Genomic DNA, 14,508 nt, shown 5'->3' with positions numbered 1-14,508 from the left:
AGAGGAAAAAATAACTTCACCTATAGAAAAACAAAAGTAAAAATTATGTCCAGCTTCTCCTCAGAAACTATGACATGACAGTGGATTGAAACATTAAAAAATTTTAAACATTTAAAATCTTGAGAGGGAGGGAAAAAAATCAGCTTAGAATTATGTACCCTGCAATATTTTGATACTCAATTGTGAATGTGTCTGGTGGTGAAAGTCTGATGCTGTAGAGAACAATATTGCACAGGAACCTGGAATGTTAAGTCCATGTTCAGTTCAGTTCAGTTCAGTGAGTCAAGGTTAATTGGATGTGGTCAAGCAGGAAATGGCAAGAGTGAAGACCAACATCTTAGGAATCTGTGAACTAAAATGGATGAGAATGAGCAAATTTAATTCAGATGACCATTATATCCACAACTGTGGGCAAGAATCCCTTAGAAGAAATGGAATAGCCCTCATAGTCAACAAAAGAATCTGAAATGCAGTACTTGGGTGCAGTCTCGAAAGTGACAGAATGATCTCGATTTTATTTCTAAGGCAAACCATTTGAAATCACAGTAATCCAAGTCTACACCCCAACCACTGATGCCAAAGAAGCTAAAGTTGAACTTGTATGAAGAGCTACAAGACCTTCTAGAACTAACACCAAAAAAAGATGTCCTTTCCATTATAGGGGATTGGAATGCAAAAGTAGGAAGTAAAGAGATACCTGAAGTAATACGCAAGTTTGGCTTTGGAGAACAATAAAGCAGGGCAAAGGCCAAGAGTTTTGTCAAAACTCTTAGCGTGTTTTGTCAGTACAGGCTGGTCATAGCAAACACCCTTTTCCAACGATACAGGAGCACATGCACATCACCAGATGGTCAATACTGAAATCAGATTGATTTTATTCTTTGCAGCCAAAGATGGAGAAGCTCTATACAGTCAGCAAAAACAGGACCTGGAGTTGACTGTGGCTCAGATCATGAACTCCTTATTGCAAAATTCAGGTTTAAATTCAAGAAAGGAGGGATAACCACTAGGCCATTCAGGTATGACCTAAATCAAATCCCTTATGATTACACAGTGAAGGTGAATAGATTTAAGGGATTAGATATGGTAGACAGAGTGCCTGAAGAACTATGAATGGAGGTTTCTAACATTGTATAGGAGACAGTGAACAAAACCATCCCAAAGAGAAAAAAAATGCAAGAGGTCTTACAAATAGCTAAGAGAAGTGAAAGGCAAAGGATAAAGGGAAAGATATACCCAACTGAATGCAGAGTTCCAAAGATCAGCCAGGAGAGAGAGAGAAAGACTTCTTAAGTGAACAGTGCAAAGAAATAGAGGAAAACAATAAAATGAGAAAGACTAGAAATCGCTTCAAGAAAATTAAAGATACCATGCAAGGATGGACACGGTAAAGAAGACCTAACAGAAGCATAAGAGATTAAGAAGAGGTGGCAGGAATACACAGAAGAACTATATAAAAATGGTATTAATGACCTGGATAACTGTCATTATCAGTGTGTGACATTATCAGTGTGACGGTGTGGTTGCTCACCTAGAGCCAGACATCCTGAAGTGTGAAGCCAAGTGGGCCTTAGGAAGTATTACTACAAGCAAAACTAACAGAAGTGATGGAATTCCAGCTGAGCTATTTCAAATCCTAAAAGATGCTGCTGTTAAAGTGTTGCACTCAATATGTCAGCAAATTTGGAAAACTCATCAGTGGCCACAGGACTGGTAAAGGTCAGTTTTCATTCCATTCCCAAAGAAGGGCAGTGCCAAAGAATGGTCAGACTACTGTACTGCTATGCTTATTTCACATGCTAGCAAGGTTATGCTGAAAATCCTTCAAACTAGGCTTCAGTAGTATGTGAACCAAGAACTTTCAGATGTGCAAGCTAGGTTTAGAAAAGGCAGAGAAACCAGAGATCAAATTGCCAACATTCATTGGATCATGGATAAAGTAAGGGAATTCCAGAAAAACATCTGCTTCATTGACTATACTAAAGCCTTTGACTGTATGAAAGTCACTCAGTCGTGTCCAGCTCTTTGTGACTCCATGGACTATAGAGTCCATGGAATTCTCCAGGCCAGAATACTGGAGTGGGTAGCCATTCTCTTCTCCAGGGGATCTTCCCAACCCAGGGATGGAACTCAGGTCTCCTGCAATGCAGGCAGGTTCTTTACAAGCTGGGCCACAGGGAAGCCAATTTGACTGTGTGGATCGCGACAAACTGGAAAACTCATAAAGAGGTGGGAATACCAGACCACCTTACCTGTCTCCTGAGAAACTCTATGCGGGTCAAGAAGCAACTCTTAGAACCAGACATGGAACAACAGACTGGTTCAAAATTGGGAAAGGAGTACAACAAGGCTGTATTTTGTCACCTTTCTAACTTTACTTACGTGTAGAGTACATCATGCAAAATGCCAGACTGGATGAATCACAAGCTGGAATCAAGATTGCCAGAAGAAATATCTATAGCCTCAGATATACAGATGATACCATTGCTAAAGAACCTCTTGATTGAGGGTAAAAGAGGAGGGTGAAAAAGCTGGCCTAAAACTCAGCATTCAAAAAACTAAGATCACGGCATCTGGTGCCATCACTTCATAGCACATAGATGAGGAAAAAGTGGAAACAGTAACAGATTTCATTTTCTTGGGCTCCAAAATCACTGGGAATGGTGAGTGCAGCCATGAAATTGAAAGACGCTTGCTTCTTGGAAGAAAAGCTATAACAAACCTAGACAGCCTATTAAAAAGAGACATCACTTAGTTGGTAATATAGTCAAAGCTGTGGTTTTTACAGTACTCATGTACAGATGTGAGAGTTGGACCATAAAGAATGCTGAGTACCGAAGAATTGATGCTTTCAAACTATGGTGCTGGCGAAGACTCTTGAGAATCCCTTGGACAGCAAGGAGATCAAACCAGTCAGTCTTAAAGGAAATCAGTCCTGAATATTCATTGGAAAAGACTGATGCTGAAGCTGAAGCTCCAGTACTTTGGCCACTGATGCAACGAGCTGACTCATTGGAAAAGACTGATGCTGGGAACGACTGAGGGCAAGAGATAAGGTGGCAACAAAGGATGAGATGGTTGGAGGGTATCACTGACTCTGTGGACATGAGTTTGAGCAAACTCAGGGAGATAGTGAAGGACAGGGAATCCTGGCGTGCCAAAGTTCATGGGATCGCAAACAGTTGGACTCGGCTTAGCAGCTGAACAACAAGGACTGAATAGGTGGAGCATAGAGGATTTTTAGAGCAATGAAACACCCTGTGTTTTCACAGTGTCAGTCCCATAAGGTGTATACCACTAAATGAACCCTGATGTAACCTCGGTGGACCTTGATTATGATGTATCCATATAGGTTCATGATTATAACAAACTACCATTGTTGTACAGGGTGTTAGAGTGTGAGAGGTGGGATGGGAGGTGAGGGGCTATGTGGGAAATCTCTGTACCTTTTCTCTAAATTTTGCTGTAAACCCAAAATTCTTTTAAAAATGAAGTCTTTAGAAAGTTACTTTACAAAAAAGTTTGAGGATCACTGGATGATTTAAAAACAAGTTTCTTTCTCATAGAACTTCTCAGAACCTTTGTTATGCATGTGATTCTCCAAGAAGGGAACAATACATGCAGTTTCTCAAACTGAAGCTGTCTGAGGAAAACTGAGAATTTGAGAAATACTCTTTCATTAAGTGGAAATGGGAACTTCTAAAATACTTGGAAAAACAAAAGATTTAAACATCCTCCAAAAAATTGGTTATTCTCAAGAAAAAATGCTCATGTGTAAGAAAACCTTTTGACAGGTTTGATAACACTCTGGGATGAGGAAATGATGATGTTACTTTTTTGTCTGGAGATTTTAAAAAATGTAGATTTATCTCTCTTTCTGGAATGTTTTCTTTTTAATAAATAACAGAAGGAGTTCCTTCTGTCCCCTGATTTTTAGTAGTAAATTTTAATTACAAGTTTTATTTTTTTCTATGTTAGGTACAATATTTAGATCATGGATTCACTGAGAAGATTCCACAGTGTCATCTTTATCCTATTTTACTGTATCCTGATACACCGCAATTTTGTATTCCTTGTCAGCTCTATAACACCATACCTGTGAGTAAACAGTGATTTGTAGGGTGGTTAATTTTAAGTACTGCCTTTTTATTAATAATAATTTTTAGAAATTGGAATGTTAAATGAAATCCCTTTCAGTAAATAATAAAATATTTAGAAATAAGCTTACTAAGACAACTAAAGGGTGTTTATGAAGAAAACTACAGGATTATACTAAAGGGTATAAAAACATTGAATAAATTTAAGAGATACAATTTCTTCATAGATGAGAATCTTATTTGAGATTATTGGTTTTTAGTTATTGTTTCAAGAAATTGGAAGCTAGAGCAGAGAAAGGAATAGCATATTATCTCTTGCTCCATAACAAATTAAGCTTAAAATTTAGTGATCTGAATCAACAATAAGCTTTTTAAAAAATTCATACAGTTTCTGTGGTTCAGGCATTGGGAGCAGCTTAGCTGAGTGGTTTTAGCTTAGCATCACTGGTGACACAGCAGCAAAGATGTGCACCAAAAATGCAGATCCAGAGAACTGACAGATAAGGATCTGCTTCCAGATGTTCACTCATAGGGCACTGGAACTAAGCTGGGACTTCTCATGGGCTTTTGGCAGAAAGCCCCTGTTCTGCCTATGTGAACCTCAACATAAAAGGTAACAGTCACTTCCCTGCTGGCTCAGAAGTAAAGAATCTGCCTGCAATGTGAGAGACCTGGATTCCATCCCTGGAGGGGAATGGTTACCCGCTCCAGTATTCTTGCCTGGAGAATTCCATGGACTGAGGAGCCTGGTGGGCTGCAGTCTGTGGGATCGCAAAGAGTTGGACACAACTGAGCAACTAACACTTTCACTCTCATTGTAGTCATTATACAAACATTGCATTGACATGTTGGTCTTTTTTTTTAAGTTTTATGATTTTTTTTTTTTAGGGCTTCCCTGTAGTTCAAACAGTAAAGCATCTTCCTGCAACGCAGGAGACCCAGTTTCAATCCCTGTGTTGGGCAGATCCCCTGGAGAAGGAAATGGCAATCCACTCCAGTATTCTTGCCTGGAGAATCCCATGGACAGAGGAGCCTGGTGGACTACAGTCCGTGGGATCACAAAGAGCTGGACATGACTGAGCAACCAGCACCATCACTAAACATGCTGTTTTTGGGGATGTAGGTTTATATTTTTAAATCATAAAATGCTTTAAGAGAATAATATTTGAGGAGCCTGATACCAATTGTTAGTTTCTTTTTTAATTATTTTAATTGGAGGCTAATTACTTTACAATATTGTAGTGGTTTTTGCCAAACATCGACATGAATCAGCCATGGGTGCCCGTGTTCCCCATCCAGAAACCCCCTCCCACCTCCCTCCCCATCCCATCCCCCAGGGTCATCCCAGTGTACCAGCCCTGAGCACCCTGTCTCATGCATCGAACCTGGACCAGTGATCCACTTCACATATGATAGTATACACATTTCAACACTACCTTTCAAATCATGCCACCCTTGCCTTCTTCCCACAGAGTCCAAAAGACTGTGCTTTATCTGTGTCTCTTCTGCTGTCTTGCATATAGGGTCATCGTTACCATTTTTGTAAATTCATATATATGCGTCAGTATACTGTATTGGTGTTTTTCTTTCTGACTTACTTCACTCTGTGTAATAGGCTCCAGTTTCATCCACCTCATTAGAACTGATTCAAATGCATTCTTTTTAATGGCTGAGTAATATTCCATTGTATGTATGTACCACACCTTTCTTATCCATTTGTCTGCCAGTGGACATCTAGGTTGCTTCCAAATTATTAGTTTCTTAAGATTTTTTTTTTATTATACACCCATGATTCTCTCTACAAACTGCCTGTATATTTTGTCCTCCTCTAGTGTTATCTGTTTATGGCTACTTTTATGTAGGTTCATCTACTTTCTGCTCTTATCTTGTGAAAGAACCTGAGTTTATTAATCTCAAATAGGTTGGGAATGTCTGGCAACCAGATGCAGTAGAACTCCTTCAGGAGCTGCTTTCAAAGAGAGAGGTGGAAATTCACATTATGGTAATTTGTATTTAAAGTATATATCATTGATTTAGTTTATCTGTCATAAAGCGTTACAGGTAACATAATTTGTGAGATTTTTTTAATGAATAACTATGTTCCTGTGGGATTGTAAACTACTCATTAATATAAAAGAAGTTACCACTTTGGTTCTTAGGCTCGTTTTAAATAAAACTAATTTTGAGAAAGTTCCTGAGAACTTCCCAGAAGCAAGAAAGTCAGTAATTTGGAAGATCCCTTATTAACAACTTACTTTGACATGGGAGGAAATGGAGCTGTTTATAATAACACACATGATAGTTTTCAGGATGGTGCTGTGTGTGTAGCACTATGTTAGGTGCAGGTAATTCTCATCGTCAAAGGCCTTGTCTACTTAGTGAAACAGTGAGACACAGGACAAAAACCTGAAGACTACACCACAAAGAACTTGCTGGGAACTGGTGACTGGTAAAAACAGTGAAGTGTAATAGGAATGTAGGAATGGGAAAGTCAGTGAAGTTCTCCTGACCAGGGAAATGCAGTGTTCAGGTAGGCAAAGGGACAGAAATGGACATGTCTTGAGGAGATGTGTTTGCTACAACAGTGGAAGTTTTGTGAGGAACAGTGGTGGGAATAGCGTGTACGAGAAGCAGACATCAGTCAGGAGGCCCGTTGGAGGTTCCTGAGCAGTGAGGTAAAGAGAAGATTAACGGGGATCTTGTTTGAGGATTCCAGTAGGAAGATATAAAACCGTAAGGAAGTATTTCTCTACGCAAGGTGTGATGATAGGCTGACAAAGATCTTAAAAGAGCAACGGACGCAAATAAGATGGTGGAGAAGCCTGTACGGTTGTTCACAGCCTCTGTGGGCTGTCATGGAGGTGTCTCAGAGATGGCACTGTTGAGTTTATGCAGGTGGCTTACTTTGCTTCTTGGCTTAGCCTTGGAGAACAGCATGGAGTGTACCAAAGGCCCTCAATTTCTCAGAAACCATGCTGGTGCTGCCCGCATCCCTGCCACTGTAGCTGACCTCCCCCAGAAGTGCCACTCTGCCTGACAACTGATGGCACTGACTGGGTGCTTCTTACCTGCTGGACACTGTCTTTGGGCTTGCAGGTGCAGCAAGAGTCAGAGTCCAGTCTTCGTTGAGCTTCCATTTTAGTGATGGGAAACAAAATATATACACACACACAAACACACACATATAGGGAGGGGTGGGCAGGGGAGGGATGACATTTTAATACAGTGGTCAGGAAAGACATCCCTAAAAAGATAAAACTTGATTAAAACTTTTAAATGGTGAGAAGAGACGCCGTGCGGATAGCAGAACGGTGCAGAGAGCTCTAGGCCAAAGATGCGTGGAGCCTTCAGGGAGCGGGAGCAGACTGGAAAGGAGCTGGAGTAGAGAGCTCAGAGAGCTGCAGTGGATGTGATCTGACCTCATGTTGTGCTGTTTTCATTGTGAATGGTGGAAACTGGACAGGAGAGAGAGGTATAAGCAGGCGATCTGCTGGGAGGCAGTACACTAACTCAGCAGAGACCTGAGTTTGGACCAAGCTGGTATCAAGTGAGGGATGGTCAGCTCATCCTCAGATGCATGTTAGGTACCTGATATCTGTAAATGGACCCATGAGTTTTAAAACCATTATAGGACTCCTGGACTTGTTAATTTCTTCTGATTCCTGCTGTTTGGGGATTTTTAACTAAATTTCATTGCTTTACCCCTGAGCATACTTTTTCATTCTTCTTCTACTTACTATAAATTATTAGTATCATCTAGAGACGAAGTATAGGAAAATGCGATGGCACCCCACTCCGGTACTCTTGCCTGGAAAATCCCATGGACGGAGGAGCCTGGTGGGCTGCAGTCCATGGGGTCGTGAAGAGTCAGACATGACTGAGCGACTTCACTTTCACTTTTCACTTCCATGCATTGGAGAAGGAAATGGCAACCCACTCCAGTGTTCTTGCCTGGAGAATCCCAGGGACAGCAGAGCCTGGTGGGCTGCCGTCTATGGGGTCACACAGAGTCGGAAATGACTGAAGTGACTTAGCAGCAGCAGCAGAGATGATGTATAAAATTTTCTGATAACTACGTTATAGGCATGTAAATGTATTTTATAACAACCAAAGTAGTAGAATTATTGCTTCATTATCTGCCAAAATACCAGGAAGGAAATTTTACAGAATGAGTCACTAGTCAAACAAGTAATACTGTGATTGTCAGAAGTCCAATTCCATTTTTCCTGAATATAAAGTTTTAATCTTCAGACTGTTTTTATAGTAATGATCTCCTTTATTGAACTTAAATAGGAACTACCAGAAAATCCATGGGAGAAATTATCTATTCATCTCTATTTTGATGGAATGTCACTTTCTTACTTTTTGGCACACCATAAATATTGTACTTTTGAACAATCTGAGGAAATATTTAAGGAAGTAAGTAAAGTATGTTTCTGTAAAAATGTATACTATAAAGGAAAATATGGTGAAAATTTGTCATATTTTGTCTCATGCCTCAAGTCTTTCATATAGTCCTACATGTCTGATTTGTTAAGAGAGCCTAGAGGATTTGTAATTCTTTATTGAGAAAGCTTTATAAATGTCCTAAAAAAAACTTTTCAATTGCACTAAAATTCACTTAATATTTCTGTATCTTCAAACCTAATAAGCAGCTCATGTTCTCTGGCATTGTTTGAATGCAGATGTGAATGATAAAATCATAATGAAATTCGCTGCCAGAAATTGACTCCCAAGATAAAATGTTTTTTCCTCATATTTGATATTATAACATTTCCCTCCTTTTGCCTACTTGTAGGAACTCAGAGCCAGATTTTAAGCTTAGCTTCAGTAAACAGCCCATTCCAGTTGGCTGGTGCCTCTGTGTTTAATATCTTTAAAAAAAATTGGCCTGTTATAGATATGGTTTCATATTGCAGGCTGCCACAAATATTTTATCGAAATAGGGTACACACCATAAATAATAGCATGAACATTTTATATAGCAAGATATTGTTAGACTTACAATTCACTTATTAGGTTTTCAAATATTCATTTTACCTGTAGTACACAACCAGACAGTGGGTGGTCAGTGCAGTGAAGGAAATTACTTTTTTCTCTCAAATGGAAAACTATTACATAACTTTGTACACATAATCCACACAGCCAGCTATTTCTGTTGAGCAGAGAAGTGTATGGTTTGTGTGCATGTGTGCCCCTGTGTGTTTGTGTAAGTGTTTCATCTGTTCATCATTTAGTCTTTGCCAGATGTATGTACTCTTCACTGTGGCCATTTAAAATGAAAGGTAAGAGCTCCCACTCTTACAAACTAATTACAGTTGTTAACATGCTTCTGGCATAATTTGAGGATTCTTCTTATTGCAATATTAAATTACTCAAAACACTAAATTTTCCCATAGTTAAGTGAAAATGAATGCCAACAAGAACATGCACACAGTTTTTGTGGGATGAAATATGAAAGTGTCTTAAAACAATATTATATAGGTAAAGTTTTCATTGATAATACTATATTATTTCAGAATCCAACAGATTACAATAAAAAGTATGAGGAAGAGAGATGGGAAATAAGGTTTGAGGTAAGTTTCAGTCTAAATATTTTGAAAATTTGGATACTTCAATACGAAGAATCTCATTCAAAATCAGGAAGTAAGCATTTTCTTCTGTAACAGCTTTATTGAGATAATTTATATACCATAAAATTTAACTTTTTAAAGTGTACAAGTCAGTGGTTTTTTAACCTATTCACAGAGTTTTGTAATCATTATAGCTATCTAATTCCACAACATTTCATCTCAAAGAGAAGCCCCACACCAGCAGCAATCACTTCCTACCCCCCTCCACCCCCCAGTTTCCTGGAAACTGTCTCTGTGGGTTTGCCTGTCCTGGACGTTTCATAGAAAGTGAATTATATAGTACATAGTCCTTTTTTACTGGCTTCTTTCATTGACCATAATGTTTGCAAGGTTGAATCATGTTGTATGTGTCCTTTTTATTGTTGAATAATATCCCTTTATATGGATATACCACATTTTGTTTATCCATTCATCAGTTGATGGACATTTGGATTGTTTTTACCTTTACAGATAGTAAAGAAAGCTACTATGAACATTTGTGTACAAATTTTTAAGTGAATGTTGGTTTTTACTCCTCTTGAGTATAGACCTAGAAGTGGAATTACTAAGTCATGAGAATTACAGAGTCATATGACTATGTTTACCATTTTAAGAAACTGTGAAACTTACCCAAATGACTACAATAATTTACTTTAGTACTAGTATTGTACAAGGGTTCCATTTTCTCCATATCCTCACCAACACTTGTTATCTTGACTTGTTTCCTAGCCATCTTAGGATAGGTATGAAGATACAAGTCCCTTATCAGACATGATTTGCAGATATTTCTCTCATTCTGTGGGTTGTCTTTTCACTTTCTTGATGATATCTGTTGAAGCGCCAAAGTTTTAAATATTGGTGAATCCAGTTTATCCTGAAGTCCAGTTTAAATAAAAATGGATAAAAGGATAAACAAAATAAAAAAATTTTTATTTTGTCACTTGTGCTTTTTGCTGTGCAGAAAGTGTTTTGATAAGTAAAATTTTATGATTTATAACTAGAATTTAATTCCTATAAGGACTTCACTGGTGGTCCAGTGGCTAAGACTCTGCACTCCCAAATGCAAGGGGCGCTGGGTCAATCCCTGGTCAGGAAACCTAGACCCCCACATGCTGCATCTAGACCCAGCCAGCCAAATAAAAAAACTTACAAAAATAATTTCTATAATTATAAAAATAACATATGCTTGTTGTAAAGTGTTTTGTAACAAATCAGTAAAATTTTAACAGTGGATAGTCACTTTTTGCTGAAATCAGCTGAGTGATTCAAGTATGTTTTGTTTTGCCACCAGTTTGGAATTGTTACATAATAAGTGAGTCTACAAATTTGAATGTGATTATTTTACTATTTATACTGAGTACCATATTCAGGATTTTTATAAGTTAATAAAAGTCACCTATATTTTTTATATATATTTGCTTTTAACAACTGCTGACTGCCGTGATCCTCTTTGGAATCATATAACTTTTAATTATTCTTTATCCTTTTATAGAGCTTAAGGGAGAGCACACTTTTCTGATGATTTTTAACTTAAATCTTCTTTTGGCATTTCATATATTATTTTAGTTTTTATTATAAAATACATACTCTAAAAATGAATGCAGTACTACAGAAATGTGAAAAGGAAAGAAGTTGCCCCCATTCTACACCTCACACACCCCAGTCCCACTGAGCAGTGTCAGTTTGTTAACCATTCTTCTAAAATGTTATGTGTATGTGTAAATATTATAATAATATGTAAAGAAACATTCCTGTGGTGGGGGGGCGGGGGCGGTAGTTAACATCTTTTTTTTTTTAGGCAGGAGACAAAAGCATTCTAAAGATCTTTTGATTGCCTACCACATTTTGGTCCTGCTACAACAAAATTGTTTTGTGATAGTCTCAGCTAGCTTTTTGTTAAGAAAGTAAACTGGCATTGTAATGAACTTTAATAATGTAGTGGCTTTCTGTAATAGTCATTCTGAAATTTGAATTTATTTGTGCTGTTTTAGGATTTGCTTTTGCCTGAAACAGAGACTCCTATTTTACCACCATATTTGTCTTCATCTCTACCTCCCCCTGAGGAACTCTATGCTGTTCAAGTAAAGCACGTTGTCTCACCCAGTGAAGTATGTAATTTCAGTAACACTGTTGGTTATGGTCTTAACTTTAGGATGGATTCTTCACATTTCTATCTTCCTGACTTTATTAACAATTGCTGACCTCTAGTTTACCTACCCTATAGTTTCTTCTTCAAACATCTGTTTATACTTAGTAAGGCAACTGTTTCTTAATCACTTTTGGGTTTTCCCAGTAATGTATAGCTCTTTAAATCAAATATTTAGATTTTTAAGTTTGGATTTACTGCCACCGAAGAAATCTCAGACATCTCATTCCCCTGTCCTCTTCCTACATTGAACTTAATTAAGTACGCTTTACCCTGCTCTGTTTTTTCATACTATTTATCACCTTCTAACACACCACCACTTTCTTACTATGTCTGTTTACATCTCCCTACTAGAATGTAATTCCATGAAGATAGGGATTTTTGTGTTTTGGGCACTGGTATGTCCCTGGAATACCTAGAATGCTGCCTGATGCATAGTAGGCACTCAATAAATATTGACTGAGTGAATAAGTACACTAAAGAAAATTCATTTATATATACTTGACTAGCAAGAGAAAAAGAAATGACAGATTAAGTGGCAGAGCAGTCCTTCAGCTGTTCTTACACAGTAAACTATTCCTTCACAAGCAAGGAGAATTTGCTCCATAATTTCATCAGGGAACATAGTAGTGTAACCTATTGTTGGTTTTTATAATGATTTTTAACTAGTTATTATTGTTGCAGAACAAATTACCCCAAATTTAGCAGCTTAAAACAACACACGTGAAAGTCAGGAATCCAGGGTCTCAAGGTTGCAGTCAAGGTGTGGGAAGAGGGGTATGCTACTGCAGGATCCAATTCCAGAGCTTGGTGCTGGGCTCCTGCTCTGTGGGCCTCTCCTGGGCCTGCTAACATGCATGTGCGTGCCCCCTGGCGGGCCAGGCACCACCAAGGCAGAGGCCACATCTTTTACAGTCTAAGCTCAGTAGTCACATACCATCATGCTATGGCATTTTTCAGCCACAGAGAACAAGTCTGGTTTGATATGAGGACTTAACTCCATAAGGACCATGAGGCCATTATTGGAGGCTTTCCTGCAGTACTTTTGCCCATATCTTGAATACGAAAAGTTACAGAATTTGAATGTTTTTCCCTTCCCTTCCCCCAACTCAGGTATATATTTGCCTTGATTCTGTCGAAAGTTGTAGTTTGTTTAACCAGCACAGTGACACAGAAGACAGTGGAGTCGGCTGGGAATCTGAGCCAGAGAGCCTCGAGGAGGCACTGCGGAGGTTCAATAAGAGTATGGAGACATTCCCTCCTTTGACAGACTTCAGAACAGGTACCAGTCTTTCAGGAAAGTGGGATTCCTAATGAAATCATTGTTTTGTTTCAATGTTGATGAGATTGAGTTGTTTCTAAGGTTAACTGGTATTTTTATTGCCCTCACTTTATACACTTGGCCTCATGTTTTAGGGCACTTTGATTTTCCAAAGCTCAGGCCACCTGTGAACACTTGATTGCATGAAGATGGCTTTTCTGAGCTTGAGGTTTTGCCAGTAGCTCAAAATTTTGAGTTGTTATTTAGACCTAAATGGCACTTAATTTCATTACAAGCCACCTAAATAGAGAATCTTGGTGTGAGGGCAGGGGAATTCATATTCTGTCCTGTCCTGTCAGGATAGACGAAATTGTGCTTTTTCCCTTTCTAATATATATTACCATCCTTTATTAAATACATGGAATTCTTCTACGAGGAAAATGCATTTCGTTACCTGTGTTGACAGTTCCTGAAATACTGAGTGGTGTCTGTACATTTTATCCATGTCATGTATAGAGGTACGTTCATCCTTGTAGTTTGTACTTATCAGAGGATACTTTAGCAAAGGAAAGCTAGAGCCTAATGTCTTTATCTGCTACTTAATAAGATTTTAATCACTTATGACCCATGTTTGGCTGATAAACAACACTTGCCCTTTTCCCTGCCTGGAAAGTTCTGGAATGTATAGCAGGACCTCTGCTCTACTTTCCCCTACCGCAGGTCTTCTTCCCTGGTGCTCTTCCTTCCCCACCCGTCAACCTCCCTCCCCTACCCTGCCCTCTCCACCACCTCCTCTCCCTTGCCTCCTCTCCTAGGAAGGGGCACTGTGAGCAGGAATACTTTGTACTGCAGTGTCCCCAGCTTTTGAGGAAGGCAACTTGCATGAGTAGGTGCTTATAAATATTTGTTGAATGAGTGAAAAAATAAGCTCATTATCATATTTTCTTTTTGTAAACTAATTTATAGTCTAGAAGAAACAATTCCTTCTTCGTGTTCTTCTCTCAAGGGAAGTTACACAATCTGTGCATGATACGGTAATTCATGGAGCTATCTATACATATATTTGTGCATTTTTCTATAGTTATTCTGGAATTAAAGTTAAGTATGCATACGTGAAAGTTGATTCATAAGCAAGTGCCTATTAAATACATATGGAATCTATATTAAAGGAGTTAAATAAGGAATTTGTGTGGGTAAGATGTTGAGGATATGTGGTCAGAGTGGGTTGGGAGTATACGGTTCAGAACCTTGTAAACTGCAGTCTAAGAACTTGGTACTGCAAACAGTTAAGATGCCATTGAAAAATGTTAAACTAGAGAGTAATGGAATTGCATTGGAGGAGGGGAAAATTAAAAGTAGGAATAATAGAACCCATTTTACTATCCTTCGCAG

At 38.5% G+C, this 14,508-nt stretch overlaps 1 protein-coding gene across 5 annotated transcripts in view; it reads left to right on the top strand.

The window, feature by feature from the left end:
* The window catches only part of RNF17 (ring finger protein 17), a 110,608-nt gene that overhangs the window by 88,856 nt on the left and 7,244 nt on the right, over positions 1-14,508 (top strand). For all 5 annotated transcript variants that reach the window (XM_019971872.2, XM_070800321.1, XM_070800320.1 and 2 more), the window contains exons 28-33: positions 3,979-4,098; positions 6,019-6,099; positions 8,391-8,516; positions 9,617-9,673; positions 11,701-11,817; positions 12,969-13,137. In XM_019971872.2, the coding sequence (XP_019827431.2) occupies positions 3,979-4,098; positions 6,019-6,099; positions 8,391-8,516; positions 9,617-9,673; positions 11,701-11,817; positions 12,969-13,137 (670 nt within the window). The remainder of the gene's footprint in view (positions 1-3,978; positions 4,099-6,018; positions 6,100-8,390; positions 8,517-9,616; positions 9,674-11,700; positions 11,818-12,968; positions 13,138-14,508) is intronic.

Source organism: Bos indicus, chromosome 12 (genome assembly GCF_029378745.1).
Source record: "Bos indicus isolate NIAB-ARS_2022 breed Sahiwal x Tharparkar chromosome 12, NIAB-ARS_B.indTharparkar_mat_pri_1.0, whole genome shotgun sequence".
Lineage (NCBI taxonomy): Eukaryota > Metazoa > Chordata > Mammalia > Artiodactyla > Bovidae > Bos > Bos indicus.
The sequence above is the reverse complement of the archived record's forward strand: the minus strand, read 5'-3'. Positions and strand labels throughout refer to the sequence as shown.